This window comes from Anomaloglossus baeobatrachus, chromosome 5 (assembly GCF_048569485.1).
Source record: "Anomaloglossus baeobatrachus isolate aAnoBae1 chromosome 5, aAnoBae1.hap1, whole genome shotgun sequence".
NCBI classification, from domain to species: Eukaryota; Metazoa; Chordata; class Amphibia; order Anura; family Aromobatidae; genus Anomaloglossus; species Anomaloglossus baeobatrachus.
The window spans coordinates 429,316,368-429,332,794 of NC_134357.1; the positions used below are offsets into that span (position 1 = coordinate 429,316,368).

The 16,427-nt window shown below is 44.1% G+C and overlaps 1 protein-coding gene across 2 annotated transcripts; it reads left to right on the top strand.

The window, feature by feature from the left end:
* The first annotated feature begins 321 nt into the window (after positions 1-321).
* NPEPL1 (aminopeptidase like 1) lies at positions 322-15,524 on the top strand. 2 transcript variants are annotated; one of them, XM_075350361.1, is made up of 12 exons: positions 322-544; positions 5,897-6,082; positions 6,388-6,558; positions 6,637-6,726; positions 7,332-7,413; positions 7,500-7,642; positions 9,667-9,744; positions 11,939-12,039; positions 12,472-12,604; positions 13,058-13,234; positions 13,342-13,452; positions 15,069-15,524. In XM_075350361.1, exons 1-12 carry the CDS (start codon positions 395-397, stop codon positions 15,219-15,221), a joined length of 1,575 nt encoding a protein of 524 aa, XP_075206476.1. In that variant the 5' UTR covers positions 322-394; the 3' UTR covers positions 15,222-15,524. The 2 variants fall into 2 exon arrangements, with proteins under 2 accessions (XP_075206476.1, XP_075206477.1); XM_075350362.1 differs by having other exon boundaries at positions 12,472-12,595.
* The last annotated feature ends 903 nt before the right edge of the window (positions 15,525-16,427 follow it).

The window sequence follows — 16,427 nt, forward strand, 5'->3', positions numbered from 1 at the left end:
ATGGCTTGTGACTCTGGGAGCCACTAATCTCTGCAGAACTCCTCTTCCTCGTCCAGGTCCTACCCTGGGAATCGGATGCAATGGATTTGTTCTTATTCCATCTTTGCAGTTTGTTATTGAAGCCAATTTCAAAAGTAGGAACTGAAATTACTACTCTGCTTCTACCGGAATGTTATTAGAGTGGAACGTGGAACGCAAAACCTGTCCTACTCTTGTCATTGGTCCTCGCTCAAGGGGTGGAGCTTAGTAATAACAAATAACCAACATTTTACCAACATGACGAAGGCGGGTTTATTTTATGCCAGTAATGTGATTGGCTGCTGTGAGGAAGGGCGGGATCACAGGTGCCACCGAGGTTTTGTGTTCCGCTGGGAGAGCAGCACACGGGTCCGACATGGCCAATGTGCGGCTGGAGTTCAAATCGAGTGCCGGGGATGCAGATCCCCAGACCAGGCCTGTGCTGATCCTCGGACAACTGCCCAACTTACACCGGGTTCTGTGGAGCGATGTGAGGGGAAAGCTGCAGCCCCGGGTCACCGAGGAGGTGAGGACACACCGGAAGTCTGTGCCGACCTTGTCCCCTATTGTGTATAAATGCCTCCCCGTGCTCAGGGTTTGTGGAGGGGAAGAAGCATGCTGCACTACAAGTCCCAGCAAGGCCTGATGATAGCACTGCACGGTGACCGTCATAGCCACAGCTGTACAGTGCAACATATCACAGCAGGGCATGCTGGGAGTTGTAGTTTTACAGCAGCTGGAGAAGCCCACGTTGCATGACAGTATGCCCCCTTCACCCGCAGCTTGGATGGACGGCAGCACCCAGTCTCCTGCCGCTGCGCTCTCCTGGCTCCCTATACCGCGGTGTGGGACAGTTAGGCTATGAATTACGAAGCCCAGCATGAGGTGTGTGCAGGAAGCTGCCAGACACCGAGGGGATGAGTGCGGGAGACTTTACCCTCAGTCCAGGGTCCGGATTACAGACGATTATGGCGGCGCCGAGATAGCACAGACTGCCCTAAAGACCTCTGCCCCCTCCCGTAGGCATACTCAGTATACAGGGCATGTGTGGAGACCTATGCCACCCGAATACTGGGCACAGGATAGTCCTAAAGACCTCTGCCCCCTCCCATAGGCACACTCCAGTATACAGGGCATGTGTGGAGACCTATGCCACCCGAATACTGGGCACAGACTGCCCTAAAGACCTCTGCCCCCTCCCGTAGGCATACTCAGTATACAGGGCATGTGTGGAGACCTATGCCACCCGAATACTGGGCACAGGATAGTCCTAAAGACCTCTGCCCCCTCCCATAGGCACACTCCAGTATACAGGGCATGTGTGGAGACCTATGCCACCCGAATACTGGGCACAGGATAGTCCTAAAGACCTCTGCCCCCTCCCGTAGGCATACTCCAGTATACAGGGCATGTGTGGAGACCTATGCCACCCGAATACTGGGCACAGGATAGTCCTAAAGACCTCTGCCCCCTCCCATAGGCACACTCCAGTATACAGGGCATGTGTGGAGACCTATGCCACCCGAATACTGGGCACAGGATAGTCCTAAAGACCTCTGCCCCCTCCCGTAGGCATACTCCAGTATACAGGGCATGTGTGGAGACCTATGCCACCCGAATACTGGGCACAGGATAGTCCTAAAGACCTCTGCCCCCTCCCATAGGCACACTCCAGTATACAGGGCATGTGTGGAGACCTATGCCACCCGAATACTGGGCACAGGATAGTCCTAAAGACCTCTGCCCCCTCCCGTAGGCATACTCCAGTATACAGGGCATGTGTGGAGACCTATGCCACCCGAATACTGGGCACAGGATAGTCCTAAAGACCTCTGCCCCCTCCCATAGGCATACTCCAGTATACAGGGCATGTGTGGAGACCTATGCCACCCGAATATTGGGCACAGGATAGTCCTAAAGACCTCTGCCCCCTCCCATAGGCACACTCCAGTATACAGGGCATGTGTGGAGACCTATGCCACCTGAATACTGGGCACAGGATAGTCCTAAAGACCTCTGAACCCCTCCCGTAGGCATACTCCAGTATACAGGGCATGTGTGGAGACTTCTGCCCCCTCCCATAGGCCCCATACAGAATACTGGGCACAGGATGGTCCTAAAGATCTCTGCACCCTCCCATAGACACATACTCCAGTATACTGGGTGCAGGGCATGTGTAGAGTCCTACTGCCCCCCAAAAAATACTGGCCACAGAATAGACCTAAAGACCTCTGCTTCCCCAAATACTAGACACAGGACAATCCTAAAGACCTTGGTCCACCTCCCATAGGCACACGCATACTGGGCACAGGACGGTCCTAAAGACCTCAGCCCCCTCTCTAAGACCCATACTACAATATGCTAGGCAAAGGGCATATGTAGAGATCCCTTCCCCCGAAATACTGGGCATATAACAGTCCTAAAGACCTCTGCCCCCCCCCCCCATATACTGGGCACGGGACCTCTGTCCCCGTATAGTGGGTATAGTACGGGCCTATAGATCAGTGAGGACTGACTTATTGTCAGGATATAAGGTACTAATGATGGCACGGTCCCATCTACAGGACTTGGCTCTCCCTGTTTATCTGTAGGGGCCCAGATTACTTTTCTAGAAATCTTGATAAAGGATAGACCGTAACCAATTACCATTGCAGCCAAGGTATATATATATATATATATATATATATATATATATATATATATATATATATATATATATATATATATATATCTCTATCTATCTCTATACATCTCTCTATCTATCATATATATATATATATATATATATATATATATATATATATATATATATATGATAGACAGAGAGATGTATAGAGATAGATAGATATATATATCTCTATACATCTCTCTATCTATATATATATGTGTATATATATGTGTATATATGTATATATATGTGTATATATGTATATATATGTGTATATATGTATATATATGTGTATATATGTATATATATGTGTATATATGTATATATATATATATATATGTATGTATGTATATATATATATATATATATATATATATATATATATATATATATATATATATATATATATATATATATATATATATATATATATATATATATATATATATATATTACAGTGCCTACAAGTAGTATTCAACCCCCTGCAGATTTAGCAGGTTTACACATTCGGAATTAACTTGGCATTGTGACATTTGGACTGTAGATCAGCCTGGAAGTGTGAGATGCACTGCAGCAAAAAAAGAATGTTATTTCTTTTTTTTTTTTTTTAAATTGTGAAACGTTTATTCAGAGGGTCATTTATTATTCAACCCCTCAAACCACAAGAATTCTGTTTGGTTCCCCTAAAGTATTACGAAGTATTTCAGGCACAAAGAACAATGAGCTTCACATGTTTGGATTAATTATCTCTTTTTCCAGCCTTTTCTGACTAATTAAGACCCTCCACAAACTTGTGAACAGCACTCATACTTGGTCAACATGGGAAAGACAAAGGAGCATTCCAAGGCCATCAGAGACAAGATCGTGGAGGGTCACAAGGCTGGCAAGGGGTACAAAACCCTTTCCAAGGAGTTGGGCCTACCTGTCTCCACTGTTGGGAGCATCATCCGGAAGTGGAAGGCTTATGGAACTACTGTTAGCCTTCCACGGCCTGGACAGCCTTTGAAAGTTTCCACCCGTGCCGAGGCCAGGCTTGTCCGAAGAGTCAAGGCTAACCCAAGGACAACAAGGAAGGAGCTCCGAGAAGATCTCATGGCAGTGGGGACATTGGTTTCAGTCAATACCATAAGTAACGTACTCCACCGCAATGGTCTCCGTTCCAGACGAGCCCGTAAGGTACCTTTACTTTCAAAGCGTCATGTCAAGGCTCGTCTACAGTTTGCTCATGATCACTTGGAGGACTCTGAGACAGACTGGTTCAAGGTTCTCTGGTCTGATGAGACCAAGATCGAGATCTTTGGTGCCAACCACACACGTGACGTTTGGAGACTGGATGGCACTGCATACGACCCCAAGAATACCATCCCTACAGTCAAGCATGGTGGTGGCAGCATCATGCTGTGGGGCTGTTTCTCAGCCAAGGGGCCTGGCCATCTGGTCCGCATCCATGGGAAGATGGATAGCACGGCCTACCTGGAGATTTTGGCCAAGAACCTTCGCTCCTCCATCAAGGATCTTAAGATGGGTCGTCATTTCATCTTCCAACAAGACAACGACCCAAAGCACACAGCCAAGAAAACAAAGGCCTGGTTCAAGAGGGAAAAAATCAAGGTGTTGCAGTGGCCTAGTCAGTCTCCTGACCTTAACCCAATTGAAAACTTGTGGAAGGAGCTCAAGATTAAAGTCCACATGAGACACCCAAAGAACCTAGATAACTTGGAGAAGATCTGCATGGAGGAGTGGGCCAAGATAACTCCAGAGACCTGTGCCGGCCTGATCAGGTCTTATAAAAGACGATAATTAGCTGTAATTGCAAACAAGGGTTATTCCACAAAATATTAAACCTAGGGGTTGAATAATAATTGACCCACACTTTTATGTTGAAAATGTATTAAAATTTAACTGAGCAACATAACTTGTTGGTTTGTAAGATTTATGCATCTGTTAATAAATAATATGTGTTTTTGTTTTTTTCTTTCTTCAACCACTTGTATGAGGGCTTGGTGAAATTGTGGGGGGGACACAATTCCAATGTTTTTGTTAGGTTTCATTTTTCTGCCGTTCATTGTGTCGTAAAACCATCTGTCAGTTCGATTCTTCAGGATAGTGCGATGACCGTGAAGGCAAACTTTCTTTTTTTCTGTATATGAAGCTGTGTGGGGGCTCGTGTTGTTTTGTTGTGGTTTCTAATGTACCCCATTTTGGAGTTCATACAGACAATATAAAAAATCCACACACCCCTGTTAAAATTGCCAGGTATTTTCATGTAAAGAAGAATAATTTCAGCCCTTATTTTCCACCTTTACTGTCATCTCTAATATTTACAAATCTGTGAAGAGGGGGGTCTAATGGCTTCTTATTTGCGCTGTCAGAGATTGCTAGCGGGATTTAGGGGATCTGTGCTAGCGTTAATTGTTTTTGTTATAGGAAGTTGCCTTTCTGTCCTCCCTTTGTGGACAGGGCTGACCTCCTGAGATCACCCCATTATGTAATAGTACATCATGGAGCCAGAAGGGGTTAAGTAGCTTTCCAGGTTTTACTCCGTGCATATATTAATTTGTTAATGTTTTCAAGCATTATTGTGATGTAGAAGTTCAAAACCCCTGCATGGGCATAAAAGAAAATGATCAAATTTGAAGTAGACACAGTCACCACTAGAGGGAGCGCCATACATTGAGCTCAGTAATACAGTATGCAGTAAGCTCCCTCTAGTGGTGGCTGCTGGTAGCAGATTTCTGTCATATAACTTTCTAATCATGTAGGAGGTTGGAGCTTCGTACAGGGAAAATAAAGCTCTCACTACTATAAAGATCTATTCATTGTTTGATCTAAAACACAGTGGGTACAAGGCATCTTGTAGCTGATACCTCAAAGTGTCATCTGTAGGGGAAGTCAGCATCATCGAAATAAAGTGTGGAACGGTTAGCTTGAGTTCCTTGCCATCAGTACTTTGCCCAGATCTTGATGTGACTGCTGTATAAAGCCCATTGTTATGAAGTACCAGGCTAGGAGTGAGGATGGGTAAAATCCCTGGCATACAGGACAGATAGATAGATCTATATATATATAGATCGCTAGATAGATAGATATCTATCTATCTCACACTCACACACACACACCCCCTCTCCTCTGTTTCTGGATCTTGTTTCTTGCTTTCCTTTACCTCCTACATGATGAGTTCATTTGTGCTTTTGTGTCTCCTCATTCAAGATATGGAAGAACGCTCTGGGCACCTTAAGTCCCAACCCCACCGACAACTGTCCTCTGTACCTGAACCTAGCCACAGTTGCCTCCTTGCCTTCCCGCGTCAGCCGCCATAACAGCCCTTCTGCTGCCCACTTTGTCACACGTCTGATCCGAAGCTGCCTTCCATCGGGGACAACAAGATGTATCCTGGTAAGTGGTGCCACGGGCCGTCTCGTCTGCCAAAGGGAATGTTGTGCTGGCTTTTAATAAATGATGGCAGTCGCATAGAGATGTGCGGCTACTGAGGCAGGAGTGTTAGTTTTGCTGCAGTTGAAGTCCCGATGGTTACAGACAACACTGCCTAGTTACTTTCCTTTCCATGACCCCCTAAGGAGCCATGATGATGTTAAGGTCCAGATCCTTAAAATACACTTTTGTGCTGTTCACCGTCCTGATTTCGGCATAGTATTTGCGTATGTATGTGCAGTGTATAACGGCATAATGCCCTCCCGCAGATGGTGTGTGAGCGATCAGAGGTGTTCGCCAGCGCCTGTGCCATTGCTCGAGCCTTCCCACTATTCACCCGTCGCTCCAGTGCTTCCCGCCGAGCAGATAAAAAGAGCGTCTCTGTTGAGTTTCTACTCATTGGGCAGAACAATGGACCCTTGGAATTGACCACCCTAAAGGTAATGTGACACCCTTCTCTGCATGCTTCCTCCTTGCTGGGGTGTTCGCCCCCTCATTCTAGTCCTGTTCTCTCATAGTGCCTGGAAAGTGCAACGGAGGGGGTGAGATTGGCGGCACGTATTGTGGACACCCCATGTAATGAGATGAACACAGACCACTTCATTGAGGTAACGACTGGTAATTGGCATCTACAATTCAGATTCTTGAAAATATTGACTGTCCATTGGCATAATTAATACATAATTAGGCCATGTAAAGGGCATCATACTTTACATTCTCAAGTAAAGATTAAAGGGTATCTGTCACCAGAGGTCTTTGCTCCCCAATCTGAGAGCAGCATAATGTAGAGCAAGAGATTCTGATTCCAGTGATTTGTCACTTATTGAGCTGTTTGCCGTCATTTTGATAAAATCAGTGTTTTCTCTGCTGCTGATCTAGCAGTTATACAGCGCTCATGAATATGCTGGACCATCTGGCTCCATGCCAAGTAGTCCTATAATAATAATCTACTGCTGATTAATCAGTGGTTTCATCAAAACTAGACTAAGCAGCCCAATAAGTGACACATCGCTAGAATCAGGAGCTCTGCTCCTACGTTATTCTGCTCTCAGAATAGGTGGCAAAAATCTGGTGACAGATTCCCTTTGTGGGGGAAAAAAAAATCTCCTGTCCCCAGTATTGACATAACCACAGGGGCTGGGTAGTGTACATTACGCTTGTTCACCCCTTAAGTGCTCTAAGGGGTTCGTTGAACTAAACCTTAATTTTGCAGGAGATTTCAGCTGTTGGAAAGGAGCTTGGCATTACACCAATGATTATTCGAGATGTGGAGCTAAAGGAGAGAGGGTTCGGAGGTGAGATTGGAATGGTCTAGTGTAGGAAGCTCTTCCGCTGGCAGAAAAGCTGAATGTGCTTTATTAAGTATCTTTTTGTCCTGTAGGAATATATGGCGTTGGTAAAGCAGCCGAACATCCCCCTGCCATGGTTATCCTGAGCCATACCCCAGAAGGTGCCACTCAAACCATTGCCTGGGTTGGTAAGGGTATTGTGTATGACACTGGAGGACTCAGCATTAAAGGAAAGGTAGGACTCCACATTTTGTCTTCTGAAGGGTACAGTGTGTCTCCAGAGGTCTTCTAATGGGAAACCTCACTGCTTGTCCTCTGTAGTAGCTGTGATAAGTCTCACCCATTGCTGTCAGCAAACTGACAATCTGTTTCCTTCCATTTTCATTATCAACTGAGTCTTTATGGTCAAACGCACAGTCCGCAAGAGACACCAAATCCTTGTGATTAGGCAAGATTGAAAAATCTACTGTACCTATTAAAAATTCTAAGACCCCTTGTTCCCTATGGCTAAGTGCACACTGTCTACTTCAGCCTAATAAATTACTGCAAAGGTTTCTCATAAGAAGAACAATGCTAATCAATGTTAAAACAACATTAGGCTATGTTCACACTAGAAAAATGATTTTTCTTAAGAAATTTCTCAAGAGTGAAGGATTAGTGCACCTGCGTTAAAAAACGCACCAAAAACGCACCTGCGTTTTTGCCGCGTTTTCGGTGCGTTTTTACCGCTGGTTGCTCCCTGCGTTATTGTGCCAATTATCTATGGCAAATAACGCAGTTAGCTGCAGAAAAGAAGTGACAAGCTCATTCTTTTTCTTAAGAAAATCTACTGAAAGAATTTTCTTAAGAAAAAAACGCAGTGTGCGCACAGCTAATTTTTTTTGCCATAGGTTTGGCTGGGGAATGTCTGCAGAAAGGTTACAAGAATTTCTCAAGAAATTTCTGCAGCAAAAACGGACCAAAAACGCAGGTCAAAAACGCAGTGTGTGAACATAGCCTTACTGTGTGCATGTTCTGTCTCATATCACTTCTTTTACCACTTCAGTGTCACACTAATAGGTTGGGTAGAAGGCATGTCGCCTCACTCCTTTTGGAACCAGGCTTACCCAAGAGTGACTAAGTGCCTACTAGTCATCACCAGAGCCTCTGATGGGGAGGTTGGAGCTTGCTGAAACTAGGCACCCGGTACCACTCCAGGGTAGTCTCTAGTTGTTACGCTCCACCAATGGACTGAAGGCGCACGGAAAGAAATAAAAGTAACCTCTGTCACTTACCCTCAGCTCCCTGATTCCCCTAGACGAGTTATTTCACCCCGTGCAGCAATCGGGTTCTTATCCCTGTCTTACCCTAGTCCTGACTCTGTCTAGTGAGCTGGGCAGAGAGAACACTAGTCCCACTCTATGATAGACACAAAAGGTAAACAAAGAAGGGAAAAATAAATTGAATTTACTTAACATGCACCCCATACAGCTGGATAAAAAAAGGGAAAGAAAGGGAAAGAAATCAAAAGGGAGATGATGGCTAGAAAGACCCCCAAACAAACTTCCACGCAGCAATCTCCAGGATCAAGTCCACAGCAATTTCTCTCTCCATGGCTCACACTTCCAAGCCAGGCCCACTGAATAGCAAGCTACCACTCGCAACTACAAAGGCGAAGTGCTAAGTACTTATATCAGAGTGGAGTGGAGAAATCAAAACAGCTGAGACAACTCAGGATGAGAGCCAAGAAAGACAAAAGAAACTGCTTAAACATAGCAGTGCCAGCACAAGGAAAGTCTGTATAGCTAGGAAAGCAAAGCAGATCTAACCAGTGCAAGTGTGTGCAGCCACGTACTGGGACCTTCCGACCCCTGGGATAGGGGAGACCTTTCTCTGTTGCGATATGCAGGGTTCCAAAACCCTGCAGTGGTTCAAAGAAGTGCCCTGATTATTCTTCTAGTGGCTTCCCTCTTTATTTGAATGTATTGCTTGAGTCACTGGCAATGGAGCCACTGCAAGAATACCGGTGTATTCTTGAAGCAGCTGCACCTGGGAAATCTTGGTTTCTGCAGTATGTTATGTTTGGATATTTGGGACTGTGTGGTCGAGATCCTTGCGGCCACTCCCTGTTTGTTTTATTCTAGCTATTACCCAGTCCTGCTTTGACTTCATTTCTGGCTGTACAATGTAAACCCTTCACTGGTAATCAGCCCGTGGTGAATTTTCTCTGGGAAGGACTGGAGGCAGGGCGTTCTTTGATGAGTTTGTCTTTTATTCCAGACCACAATGCCTGGAATGAAGCGAGATTGTGGAGGAGCAGCCGCGGTCCTTGGGGCGTTTAAAGCCGCAGTAAAACAGGTTGGTAGAACAGGATGTAAAACACATGAGGGTGATGTAGTTCTTACCACAGAGACAGAGGGGAAGTGTTGTGGGCTAAAACAATGCAAAATAAGAGGCATGCAACTACGTACCCTTCAATAAAGCAATAATCTCAGCCTAATCCTTTCCCTCCTCAGCCAATTTTAATTTTGTGTTTACATTTCTTCCTCTCCCTTTTGTATAGCCAGAACTCATTTTTCTTCTTCACCGACATAAACATGAGGGCTTGTTTTGTTTTTTTGCGGGATAAGATAGAATTATGAATTACATCACTCATATTACCATTATATAGTAAGGGAAATGCCAAAAATCACTCCAAGTGCGGTGAAAATGTGATAAAAGCACAAGTGTGCCTCTGTTTTTTGGGTTTTCTTTTTACTCTATTTATTGCACTCTATATTTAACTTGGAAACCTGATTCTCCAGATCTGTGCAGTTTAGAGATACTAAACATATATATTTTTTTTCTATGTTATTGGCTTAAATATTTAGTTAACAATTAAAATTTAATTAAATTAAATAAAATTTAAAATTTAATTAAATAAATTTTTGGTTAATTTTTATATTTTTGATCAGACGTTTCTGTTCACAGCTTTACCAAACGTGTACATTTTTTTTTTTTTTTTTTTTTTTTTTTTAAATTTTATTTGTTTTATTGTGGGCTGTATTACAGTATACTGCTGTACGGTACATACGGAAAATCTGTCTTCTATGGCGTCCACAGGCTGGATGTCACAGAAGAGATCACATGACCAGTATGGGGGCGTTCAGTTGCCCCCTGGCTGTTTAATAGCGGCTCATCGTCTTCCTACAATCGCTTTGCAAGTGCCCGAACTAACGTCTGGGCTGGATCCTTGTGCTTAAATGTCGCTGTCAGTGATTAACATCGGCATTAAAGAGGTTACCAGTAGTGATGAGCGCACGCGACCATGCTCAGTACTCCTTGAGAGCAGTTAGTTGGATGCTCAGATTGGTGCAACTCAAGTACCCAGGTATAATGGGATTTAAAGGGGAACTTGAGCATTTTTCTGGGAAATCCTCAGTCCGCCATTGACTTCCATTATACTCGGTTACTCGAGTCGCACCCTTCCTAGCATCCAACTAAGGCTGGTTTCACTTCAGCGGTATTCTGCCGCACTGCCAGATCCAGCACAAATGCAGCACAGGTCAATACAGTTGACAGGCATCGCGGCAAGCTCCGGTCACATGCTGTCACATGCTCCGGTCACATGACCACATGTGATTGAAGCTTGCCGCGATGCCAGTGAACTGTATTGAACTGTACTGCATTTGTGCCGCATCCGGTAGTGCAGCAGAATACCGCTGATGTGAAACCAGCCTAACGGCTCTTAATGATTAGCAGGCATGGTAGTGCTCACTCATCACTAGTTACCAGTAGCGATCAGTGGACACTCTGATCTTTAAGAGGCAGATGTACAGTATGTAGCCAACATCTGCTCTCCATATATCGTGCTCTGCTTCTGAGGCTGCTCCAAATTTCTTGACACGCTCCATTACGTTATGGCGTGTTACGAAACGTTAAAAAGAGTAACTGTCGTTTTTCATTTCATAAATCACATGAAAATGAGCAACTTTTTTGTAATCTATCTTATGAGGCAAAATTGCTAAAATTGATCAGTCATTATCAAATTTCTCACTTCTGAGGTAAAATCTGTATTCAGTGGAGACTTTCCCATTACTGAGATAGGAGGTGGGATTGTTACTGATGAGATTCTATGAGGACGGGCGGAGCTAGAGTCAGAGCTCTGTCTCTCTTCTATTGACATAGAATCTCATCAGCACTAACTGCCATCTCCTATCTCAGTAATGGGAAAGTCCTCACTGAATACAGATTTTACCTCAGAATTGAGAATTTTCATAATAACATCAATTTTGGCAGAGAAAGAAGCAAATTTGCGGATAAGATATATTACACAGTTGCTTATTCTCATCTTGACTACTCGTTTATGAAGTAAAAATTAAAATGATGGTTACGCATTAACGGGAATCCGTACCATTACAGTGTGCATAGTAGAAGAGAGACAGATCCCATCTATGTAATCCAGTGTTGGCATGTACCGATACATTGTACCAGCACTTCAGGTCATGGATGTGATAGAGGAAGGGGGCAGCAATGATTGAACTGTCTTCTGGATCCTCTTCTTTTATTCCAGGGTTTTAAGGACAACCTCCATGCCTTGTTCTGCCTGGCAGAGAACTCCGTTGGGCCAAATGCAACTCGGCCGGATGACATCCACTTGCTGTACTCTGGAAAGTGAGGATACCTACTTGCTTCTACTTTACTTTTGACCAGGTTCAGGTCGGGATTAATACTATTGCACTCTTGTATTTCTATGGCGTCACATTAAATCGTGTACATCCAAGGACTCACAAGGGTGTCACTCATTGTACTCATTGCCTGTCATTCAGGTGATCTCTTCAATCCCTCTAGTTTTAAACTGTTAATTACAATAAGGCATTGATCACGTTTTGGGATCTCCTTGTGGCACAGCAAGATCTCTGTAAGCCGTCAGTGAACCAGTCCTGATCATATCCAGCGAATACAGGTTATCTCATGATCTGAACCTCTAGCTTCAGAAACCCCTAGCAATCAGTACTTATTTGTCCTACAGATATACAGGCTATCATTATGGCCAGCAGAATATTCCCACAGACATTATGCAGATTATTTTTCCTCCTATCCTAGAACGGTTGAAATTAACAACACCGATGCGGAGGGGAGGCTGGTGCTGGCTGACGGGGTGTCCTATGCCTGCAAAGACCTAAATGCAGATATCATTCTGGATATGGCGACCTTGACGGGTGCTCAGGTGAGACGGGTGGGTGTATATGTTTTTCTTCTTGTCTTTTCAAGTAATTCTACCTTTTTAATACTAGTCACCAGGTTTTTAGTTCCCCATCTGAGAGCTAGATAGTGTAGGGGCAGAGACTCATTGTCACTTACTGGGCTGCTTGCAGTAATTTTGATAAAATCCCTGTTTTCTCTGCTGATGAGCTCTGCATAACCCTGTCCACACTGATTGGCCCATACGCAGCAAGCTGCCAATCAGTGGTGTGGGCGGAGTTATGTTGAGCTCATGAATATGCTGGAGTACCTGGCAACAGGCAAAGTAGTCCTTTAATGATTATCTCCTGCTGATAAAAGTAATTTATTAAAATTACAGCAAGCATTCCAGTAAGTGATAAATCGCTGGAATCTGGGTCTGTCTCTACATTATGCTGCTCTCCATTTAGGTGAGAGATTCCGTTTTTAAGCTTTGATTTCCTTTCAGGGCATTGCCACTGGCAAATATCACGCTGCAGTACTAACCAATAGCGAGGAATGGGAGATGGCCTGTGTGAAGGCTGGCCGCAAGTGTGGAGACCTGGTTCACCCACTGGTTTACTGTCCAGAGCTGCACTTTAATGAGTTTTCTTCTGCTGTGGCTGATATGAAGAACTCTGTGGCGGTGAGTGGAGGGGCATGATGCGGTGTTGGCTGTTCTGCTTATCATTAGGGCATTGTACATGTGCAGTATAAGGGTCTGACACTGACATGTATGTGTAATCTCTATAGGACCGGGAGAACGCGCAGAGCTCTTGCGCCGGCCTCTTTATTGCTTCTCACATTGGCTTTGACTGGCCGGGAGTTTGGGTGCATGTTGATATAGCGTCCCCAGTCCATGCGGTGAGTATCTACGGATGTTGGTGGAAAATCCTCCCATATAAATTGCACATTGTGGAAGATGCTTTGATTTGTACCTACTAAAATGAGCGGCATTTAATAAAACTGGTGAAACTGGAAAGTGGAGCCACACAATTCTTCCCTCAGTAACATAAGCACTTGAATTGGGTGCTGTGGACAACTAATTTGAAAGGGTTTTCAAATAATTCTTAGTGGACTCTTGCCTAGCACCAGCCAGTGTGATCACCTATGTAGGATTTGTTGTGCTGACAGTTGTGTTAATGAAACCCAACCCTTCCATCCAGAAATGGAGTTAGATGAGACAAGTGGGAAATGTCAGGAATCTAGAATGTGGCGGTTGATGGAGATGACAAATCCGGTTCTCCCAAGACGTTCTTCTCTCCTCCAGCCGCATATATTCCACACCCAATGGCCTCCCCGGCTTCTCCCGATTATCTCCCCCCCACCCCCCCACCCCCCATCCTCTGGATTCTGTGTCCCAACACGTCTGCTATCATCCACATTTTAAATTAATAGACAGACCTTGAAAATTCATCTCTTCAAGAAAACGTACAGCCTACAATGACCCTGCTGCCACCGACTCTGCCGAAGTCCCCAACCTACGGTCTCCTTCCTGATGATCCTGTAGATTGTAAGCTTGTGAAGGCAGAGTCCTCTCCCCTCTGTACCAGTCTGTTCAATGCAATTTATATTGAAACTTTGTATGTACCCCCTTCTCATGTACAGCACCAGGGAATCAATGGTGCTCTAAATCAAATACATAAATGAGTACACTGGGCTGTCGCACAGATCAAACATTTTCAGTGGAAAAAAAAAAATCTTCTCCAGTGGGTGGAAAATGCAGCAATTGCCACAATACACTTGTTAATATTTGTTCATTTATTTGCGGCATGTCGATGCATATTTTTCATTAACACATTCTTCTCTTTTTGCATGTGTTAAATGACCCTTTGCTAGCCATGAAATAAGTCGTGCGCACAACCCTTGTTCGGTCTGCAAACAAAATTGTTAGTGTTCCAACCCCTATGACCACAATAATTCTTCAGTATTAGACCTCAGTTCCACTTGCGTTTTGCACGGACAAGTGAAATCTGATAAAACATCGTATTGCTCTCACTCTAGTGCAAAACAATGGGGCAGTGTCCATCAGCGATTGATTCCTCTTGCCAATCTTCTGTGCTCCCAGGAGTCAGGACTTCCCTATTCTCCCAAATTCTGTGGATCTCAGAGGTTAAGAGCGCTCCCTTATACCTGCCCCTGCTCTGGTGATCAGCACCACTTCTCTCTGATCTGGAGAATACATGTGAACAGCCACCAGATGCTGAAAAGAGTCTCAGAGAGCAGAATGTTGGAGGCTGCACAGAATAGCATTATGGGCTGTATGTGGTCCCCAAGTAGTAGGTCATACACCCCTGATATAACCCATAATGCTATCATTCTGTATTTCTGAGATTATTTAGCGCATACGTTTTATTATACACATCTTGACATTATCGCATCGCCTCTGTATAATAAATAAGATAAAAAAGATATAGCTGTATCTAGCCAAGATCTTCACCATTCTCCTTATTCATAAAGACATTCTGATCTGTCTGCAGGGTGAAAGAGCCACCGGCTTTGGCGTCGCATTACTCCTGTCCCTGTTTGGCCGTGCTTCAGAGGACCCTTTACTAAACATGGTTTCTCCACTGGGAGAGGATGAAGTTGTTGAGACTCCAGAGAGGGATACCAAAAGAAGACGTCTTGTGTGACCACTACGGGATTAAGCTGGTCTGACTCGGCCACAGGGACTTCCAGTCTCTGATCTGACCATTTTTATAATCTGCACTTATGGTAGATGTGGACTGTGCCTGCAGGAGTCTGCGTCCTGATGCTTTTCAGTACTGTTGATTACATGAGGTTTCGGAAGTCACAGGCAGTTATCACCTTTTTAAGTAGCCCTGCTTATTTTCCGCTCTCCATATATTTTTGGCCAAGTCCTCCACTGGGGGATAAATTAGTGTCTGTCTTTCTACACGATTTGCTGTTTTTATTAAAACTCTTTCCGTGTGTGACTTGGGGTTTTATTTTTTAGTGCTTTAGTAGCCTTTTTATATTGCCAATAGTGTTGAGTGAGTAGCTAACTATTTGTGCACGCTATGCTGTTAGCAAGTACTGTCCGCTACTTGCATTTTTGTTACGAGTAGCGGGCGCAGTGTAAGTCAATGGGAAATACTCGCTAAGTAGTGAGTAACCCGAATGCCGTACTTTTCGTGCGAGTAGCGAATAGTACGGCTTTTGGGTTTCTTGCTACTTAGCGAGTATTTCCCATTGACTGACTTAAATTGCGCCCGCTACTTGTAACTCAACATTAATTGCTAACAAAACAAATCTCCAAAAAAAAAAAAAAATTTTGCTACGCAATATAAAACCACAAACCGAAACAAAATATTAAAAAAAATGGAGAAAAAGTGAAAATACAAAAAAAAATTCAGTCTATAAAAAAAAAAATCAGACCTACCAGGATAATAAATAAACAGAAATATTAGATACACCCTGCTTGCTCCTATACGTGAAACTACACCCCCCCCCCACACACACACACACACACACACACACACACACACACACACACCGCACAGAGGTCTGCATTCTAGAAATAAGCGGAAATGGTGCCCCCTCCTTGCACTGTGGTGTGTCACTGTAATGTAATAAAGATAGGGTTTCCTAAGGCTGGAGTCACATGATCGTATGAAAAAACTGTTCCATTCTCCTCCAGAAAAGTTGGACGAGTGGTATCTGTGTGCTATGCGAAAGGGTGCTTTTTTTTTTTTTTTTTTTTTCTTCCCCTCAACTGGCGTCAATCTGTTTTTTTTTTTGTTTTTGTTTTTTTTCCCCTCTTCTCAGCAACTATTATTGATTTACAGGACCATTTACAGTGTCCTGTGCTACACAATACTAATTTATACATAAACACG